Genomic DNA, 7,929 nt, shown 5'->3' with positions numbered 1-7,929 from the left:
ATGAAGACCGCTCTGATGGTGGCGGAAAAACCTTCCCTGGCTTCTTCACTCGCCAGCATACTGAGCAATGGACGCAGTAATTCGAGAAAAAGTAACTTTATTATTACAAATTAAATATTCATAAAATCGAGTTGACAGACGACATTTTGCAGTTGTGTCTATCTAATTACGTAATACCTAATTATTCATGGAATAATTTAAAACCTTTATATTTGTGTTTTCGTTTTGAAATTTTACTTAATATGTTGCATAATTTTTTAATTTGTAAAAAAATATGTACAGTCATTTTTTAAATGTACCAAATAATTTGTTTAATAGAATTTAGATACATTTTTTATTTAATTTGATTCAAACATAAAATGCAATACATGTTAGGTATGCTTTAACATTTAAAAGATTGACTATAGTCAGATAAAAGTAAATATTTTACAGTATGTCAATCAAAAACATTTGGAGATTATTCTTGAAAAAAAAAACATTCTCGTCAAAATTTGCTTATTGTAATTATAAAAGTAGTTGTGATATCGTAATTTGTTCATATACAATAAAATGTATCAATCTTGGTTGTGATGATGGGGTAACGTTGTATACTTGTATATATTCATTCTTACTGCAACATCTATGAACATATCTAATAATAGCAATTATAATAGGTAATTAGGTAAAATTATTATTTGACAAATACTTTTCATTGCATTGTACTTACATTTTGTTTTGTTAAAATTAACCGTCTATGTTTCAAATTTATACCTAACTAAAATTATATATAAAATATATTATGTTTATCTATCTAGTAGGTATAGATTGAATCTAGATTGTATATTTTTTTAAATAATTTTTTACTTTTTAAAATGTAGAATTTCTTAATTTAATTTATAAAATGTTATCTCCATTACAGGTATGAACTCTGCATGTCCTGTACATGAATGGTCTGGAACACTTTTTGGGGAACCAGTGATCTTTAAAATGACTTCTGTCTGTGGACATGTTATGACTTTAGACTTCAATAGTAAATTCAACAATTGGGATAAAGTTGATCCAGTAATAAGAAATTAGATTATATTAGGTATCTTTATAAGATTATAATTTAATATTGTTCATTTTTCTAATAGGAAGAGCTTTTTTCTTGCCCAACTGAAAAGAAAGAAGCATCTCCTAAGTTGCGTATTCCAGCAATGTTAGCATCCGAAGCACGTGGTGTAGACTTTTTAATATTGTGGCTAGATTGTGATAAAGAAGGTGAAAATATTTGCTTTGAAGTTATTGATGCTGTTAAAAGTTCTATGAAACGTTCTGGTGATGTGAATGTAAGTAAAATTTTAGTTAATTTATTCAATTTAATTATTAAAACAAAAATTATTCGGTGAGTGTAGAGTGTATACCATTGTGTTTTCTTGTTTTCTTGCGTTAACGTTATGAATAAAAAAACACTGGCCTACACTGTATGTATCTGAACAAATTATGTTTATATAACATTTAATTATTTGCAGAGAATTTGGAGGGCAAAATTTTCAGCAATTACAGCTAAAGATATTAAAGGAGCTATGGAAAGATTAGATTTTCCGAATCGTAATGAGGCAATGAGTGTTGATGCCAGACAAGAACTTGATCTTCGTATTGGCTGTTCATTCACTCGTTTTCAAACTAAATATTTTCAAGTATTTTCAAATGCATTCGTTATTTTATTTTTTCATTTTATATATTTTTTCATTATTAAATTTAGGGAAAATATGGTGATTTGGATTCTTCATTAATATCTTATGGTCCATGTCAAACACCAACATTAGGCTTTTGTGTTCAACGACATGATGAAATTCGAAGATTCAAACCTGAACCTTATTGGGTCATACAAGTAAGAAAATACAAATATTTAGTATCATAATACAGTTATACATGTAAATCCTTATATTTAGGTTACAATTCAATCAAAGGACGGGCAAGATGTAGTTCTTAATTGGGAAAAGGGTCGATGTTTTGAACGTGATGCTTCAAACAGCTTGCTTCAAGCATTGAAAAAACAACAGATAGCAACGTATGCACAAATGAATTGCTCTTAATAATAATAATATAATAAATACAATTATTTTTCAGTGTTGTCTCTATAACTCAACAAGAAAAATCAAAACAACGTCCTTTAGCTTTGAATTCAGTGGAGCTTATGCGAGCCGCAAGTACTGGACTGGGAATGGGTCCCCATCATGCAATGCAATTGGCTGAGCGTCTTTATATTCAAGGTTACATTAGCTATCCTAGAACAGAAACCTCTCATTATTCAGATAATTTTGAATTACTGTAAGAATGTATACTATATTAATACATTTTCATATACAATTTTTAAATACTGTTTAAACTTTATATTATTTGATGTTACTTATTTTAGACCTGCTATGAGAACTCTCCAAAAAAGCAATGAATGGGGTCAAGAAATACGTCAAGTACTTAATAATGGGTTAACCAGGCCTAGAAATGGCAAAGACTGTGGTGATCATCCTCCTATTACACCTACTATGTTAGCATCTCGTAATGATTTAGATGGAGACTCCTGGAAACTTTACGATTTCATTGTTCGACATTTTATTGCTACAATATCAAAAGATTGTAGATATTACTCTAAAACAGTCACTTTTAAAATTGGATCAGAAATGTTCACATATAACTGGCGTACCTTAATTGATGCTGGATTTACTGCAATTACACCATGGAAAGCATTACCTAAAAATGAATTGGCAGTTAATTTTGAACGTGATGAAAAACTTAATATCAAAGATGTAAGATGATTATTATTGATGTATACATTTTTAAAGATTTTAATTTAAAAAAAAAAAACTATTTAATATTAATTCTATATTAGGCTAGGCTTACAGATCACATGACAAGTCCTCCAGGTTATCTTACAGAGTCTGAATTAATATCAATGATGGAAAAACATGGGATTGGAACCGATGCATCGATTCCTGTTCATATTAACAATATATCACAGCGTAATTATGTAACTGTTGCTACTGGACGAAGACTTGTACCTACCAATTTGGGTATAGTTTTAGTGCATGGATATCAAAAGGTTTGCATAAAAATTATAAACGTATTAATGTTTTGTTTTAACATGTTTATTTTTTATAATTATTTAAGTATTTTATAGTATAAGTCTGAAAAAAAAAATGATTTATAATTAAATTCTCTATAATTAATTTTTAATTTAATTTGTATACATTGTCAGTAATATTTAGACTTTCATTTATTTTTAATATTTATATTTGTTATACTATTTATGAAGATTGATAAACAATTGGTAGAACCAACCATGCGTTCTACTATTGAAGACCAATTAAATCTTATAGCCAAAGGTGAAGCAAATTATGATCGTGTTCTTAGACAGACTATTGAGGCTTTTCGACAAAAGTATTTATACTTTGTGAAATCTATTGAAGCTATGGATTCTCTGTTTGAAGTTTCATTCACTACTTTAGCTGCTAGCGGAAAAGCACTTTCAAGGTAAATTTTTTTACTTTTTGCAATACATTATAATTGAAATAGAATTTAATAATCATAATAAATAACCTTTACTTTATTTTTATAGATGTGGAAAATGTCGACGTTACATGAAACTTATCATTGCTAAACCATCCCGACTGCATTGTTCACATTGTGATGAAACCTATAATTTGCCCCAAAATGGAAATATAAGAATTTATAAAGTAAATTTGTTGTATAATAAAGTTTTTTTTAATAAGAAATAGTAATAATAAAATGTATTATTTCTAGGAACTGAAATGTCCATTAGATGACTTTGAGTTGGTAACTTGGTCAACTGGAAATAAAGGCCGCAGTTACCCATTATGTCCATATTGTTATAACCAGCCAGCATTCAGGGATATGAAAAAGCATAGCGGTTGTAATCTGTGTCTTCATCCAACTTGTCCACAAGGATTTTATGTTAATGGTATCGCTAGTTGTTTGCAATGCGATAACGGAGTATTAGTATTAGACCCATCATCTGGACCTAAATGGAAAGTTGGCTGTAACAAGTGTGATGTTATATTCCACTTGTTTGAGGATGCTCACAAAATAACTGTAGAAGAGAGTAAGGAATGCGATTGTGGAGCTCAGCTTCTAAAAATTGAGTATAAAGAGGTATTTAAAATCTTTATAACTTTTGTTTTATTTTTATTATTTTGATGCGTTATAATTTATAACTTAATATATATTTTAGTAAAATCCCATTTAAGTATCAAATCAATATTTTAGGAACGCACTCGACTACCTCGTGATCTTATTGAGATGACTGGTTGCTTATTCTGCTGTGAAGAATTTGGATATTTAGTTGAGAAATTTAGAGCTCAAGCATCTAAACCAGTGTTTAATAGTCGCCAGGGTCGAGGGAAAGCTAAACACAAGGGTAAAGGTAAACCAAAACCACCTAAAGATAAAATGGCACAGTTGGCATCTTATTTTGTATAAGAACTAAAACAGGTAACTTGGCCCAAATTAATCAATTATAAAATAATTAAATTTACCTAAGATGTGTATTTGGTATTAATGTATCTATATTTTTTAATATAATATCTTATTTATTATGTATAACGTTTCTTGAAATTTATAACTTAAGTCATAATGCTGAATCTCAAATATATTTCTGAATATTGCCATTAAATGTGCAATATTGATTATATGTTATATAATAAAAACAATTTATTTAAGTAAAAAAATAAGTTATATGTGCATAATAATTTATAATTTACACTGTCATACAATCATATAAAAGTTATATAAATTTAATAAATTCCTATTTAAATACAATTATAGCATTTTGTTTACTTTTTATAGTATTTCAATTTACTTAATTATTAACAATAATACTCAATTTAAAAATATTTTTTAAATAAAGTATTTCAAAAGTTAACTATTTAGTATTTCTTCAGTATTTATATTTAAAAATAAACAGTCATTAATTTTATTGAATATGTGTTATATATATATTTAATATTTATAATAATATATTATAATATTATATATTATATTACACAATTAAACAACTACGCCAAATTTTAATTTTTATGTTTTTAATTTAATTTAATTTTTATTTTCTTGCCAATTCAGTTGTATAATTTTATTTAGTTACCTATATAATTTAAGATTTTTTTAATTTTGCTTAAGAAAATTCTGCGGTGTTTGTAATTATACAGAATAACAACTATTATATAATAATATATACTATTAACTTAATAAATACCTAATGTTTTAATTTATTTGAATACTTTATTTTTAAACTAAATTATAGTATGATAAGTGTTTAATCTAACAACAAATTAAATAGTTATTTTTTATAACAATATTATTTAAAGTAACCTAAAATCAACTGTTGAACTGAAATAATTTTAACACATGGTATACGACCACATTCTTCTTCTTTTTTGTAAAATCTAAAATCTTATAAAAGGAAGGTACATTTTCCAATGTAAACTAGTGTTAGCTAATATAATTAATTTAGGCTACTGAACTTTAATGCGTGAACAAAATATTTAAATATTTGTGTATACATTTTTGAATCTGGTACATTTATTTTTTTTGTGTTTATAACATTTTTATTCTATGATCTGACAGAAATTATCTTAATAATAATCAAACCAAACTTTATTATTTTAAAATTATATTTATTGTTGATAAAATAACATAGCAAGTATAATATGCTATGCCATATGTTTTTAACGTTTGATTGATTCAAGGTTAAAAACCTTTGTGCTACAATTATTTAAAAATGAGTAGCTCATTTTTAAATAATTGTATTCAACTAAGTTGTAAATTGACTGTGTATAAAAGTTTCAATAATATTTGTAACATCTTGAAACTTTGTTAGCATTATGGTAATTTATAATAAACTATAATTAATAAAAACAAAATGTGTTTTTTTTTCCTCATACATATTATATTATTATATTCTAGTTTTTCTATAGGTTTTTTTTATCTAAAAAAATTTAATGGAGAAAGCTCATTTTGTATAGGTACAATATAAAAAAAAATCTGTACGTTAATAGTGTCTTAGTATTAGATTAGTGGCGTAGCCATAGGAAGTTTTGGGTGTTATTTATTATTAATTATCTTGAGTATATTGGTAATATAAGAAAAATTAATAATGGTGGAAGGAAAAGAAGCGCCTTCAAGCAAATACACTTTATAAAGCAAAGTAAAAATGTAATGTAATGGAAGCTAGAGATTGTAATCTATTTTAATATTTAAAATTTTAAACCAACTAAGTTAAAAACTATTATTTCAGATGTCACTTAGTGCTCACTGAATAAGTATAAATACATAAAAAAAAATATTGAGGGGCCTAGAGGACACAATTGTATTTTAAAAACAAAAATTATCTAAATTATTATTCACAAAGTCGGGAGTACCAAAAATGTATTGGCATACATAGCATGATACTCAAACTCAATATTTTCTATTTCAAAGAAAATTTATAAATCATAAATATGAATTACTAAGTAACCATTAATTGTATATTTACATTTTATTAAATTCTATGGTGATAAACAACGTGTTAAGGAAAATCGGTTAGAATATGAAAATATTGTACCCAGCACAAAAACATATTTATGTTAAAATGGAAAAAATCCAGGGACAACCTCAGGTAAATGTATTTTTAAAAGGTTAATCATGCATTTAAATATAAAATTATGTTGTAGTAAAACTGTATAAGCCTGTAGATTATTCTGGTTTCTATTCCCAATCAATTATTAACTATTTTAAATTCATCGATCCAAAATATTATTATTTTAAAAATAAAAAGGTTGAGTAACAACCTTTAAAAAGGCACTACTCTGCTGTACAATAGATGTCAAGTTGAAATATCATTGTGTGTCTAAAATTTGATAAAATACATTCAAAAATAATTTTGAATTACAACTACCTCTGTTAAAATACCTAATTTTGTCAAAAATTAAACTTAGTGTTTATAAAAAAGATTGGGCTTATATATTTTTCAGATTTTTTAGTTCAAGTATGAACTACTTGTGAGAAACCTTATATTCAATTTTCAAGCATTTTGATCCTGTGAATATTTTTTTATCAATATTTACAGAAAAAAAAACTAAACAAATTATAAAATATTTCTAAAAGAGACAGTTTCGAAACTTTCAATAATTAAATACGATTATTCGTTTTTGAATTATAGCAAAATGAAAAATCGTTCATTTACGCGGGAATATTCAATTACTTTTTTTTTTAAATCCCGTAATAATAAATTTAAATAACCATAGTAATTACTTATTTGTATATTGTATTAAATTTTCAAAATTACGTATATGAATGTTAAAATTGTTATGATTTCCTAACCCCATAATATTTTATAAATTTTCTTGATTTTGATGAAATTTAACAAAATTCTAACCTTAAACAATCATTAAAAATGGTTATTGGTTAACGCTCAACTTTTTATTTTGATTTCTATATGATACTGAGTGAATAAAATATGTGGGTAATGCAACTGAAATTTTCTGGTCTCATCTGCAGCAAAATTGTTGGCACTGTCAATGTTCAGTTAGTACTACCTGAATTATTAACAATTATAGGTACACTCAAGGCTGTAATAACGAATTTCGAAGAGGTCAAAATACTGGATACTCATAATTTTTTTACTAAATACGAGTATTATAAACTCGAAAATGAGTTGCTTAAAATGCTTAAATCCTTCAACATTGTACTGCTCCCCACAACATCTGTTAAGTATAACGTCTACTTATGCCTTTATTATATATCGTTTGCAGTGCGTTAGAAAATCCACACGGCGTAAGCATTTTTTATTCGAAGTTGTTAAACCAACCGTTGTGTCGATATGTAGTATAGATTTATTATAATTTATAATTTTATGAATGGATCACATTGTGTAGACCATAAATCATATACATTTTATGTACCGGTCGATCCATT

At 26.1% G+C, this 7,929-nt stretch overlaps 1 protein-coding gene across 1 annotated transcript; it reads left to right on the top strand.

The window, feature by feature from the left end:
• Positions 1–4,816, top strand: LOC100168169 (DNA topoisomerase 3-beta-1). Its single transcript, XM_003240358.4, has 13 exons — positions 1–91; positions 899–1,041; positions 1,113–1,307; positions 1,491–1,658; positions 1,724–1,852; positions 1,914–2,032; positions 2,092–2,292; positions 2,381–2,768; positions 2,852–3,061; positions 3,275–3,492; positions 3,578–3,695; positions 3,763–4,131; positions 4,246–4,816. Exons 1-13 carry the CDS (start codon positions 1–3, stop codon positions 4,456–4,458), a joined length of 2,562 nt encoding a protein of 853 aa, XP_003240406.1. The 3' UTR covers positions 4,459–4,816.
• Positions 4,817–7,929: the final 3,113 nt, after the last annotated feature.

This window comes from Acyrthosiphon pisum, chromosome A1 (assembly GCF_005508785.2).
Source record: "Acyrthosiphon pisum isolate AL4f chromosome A1, pea_aphid_22Mar2018_4r6ur, whole genome shotgun sequence".
Taxonomy (NCBI): domain Eukaryota; kingdom Metazoa; phylum Arthropoda; class Insecta; order Hemiptera; family Aphididae; genus Acyrthosiphon; species Acyrthosiphon pisum.
Note: the sequence above shows the minus strand (reverse complement) of the source record. Positions and strands in the feature narration are given on the sequence as shown.

Coding starts and splice junctions, on each gene's coding strand:
- LOC100168169 (XM_003240358.4), top strand. CDS start 1: ATGAAGACCGCTCTGATGGTGGCGGAAAAACCTTCCCTGGCTTCTTCA. Junction 92..898: donor ACGCAGTAATTCGAGAAAAA/GTAACTTTATTA, acceptor TCTCCATTACAG/GTATGAACTCTGCATGTCCT. Junction 3,062..3,274: donor TAGTGCATGGATATCAAAAG/GTTTGCATAAAA, acceptor CTATTTATGAAG/ATTGATAAACAATTGGTAGA.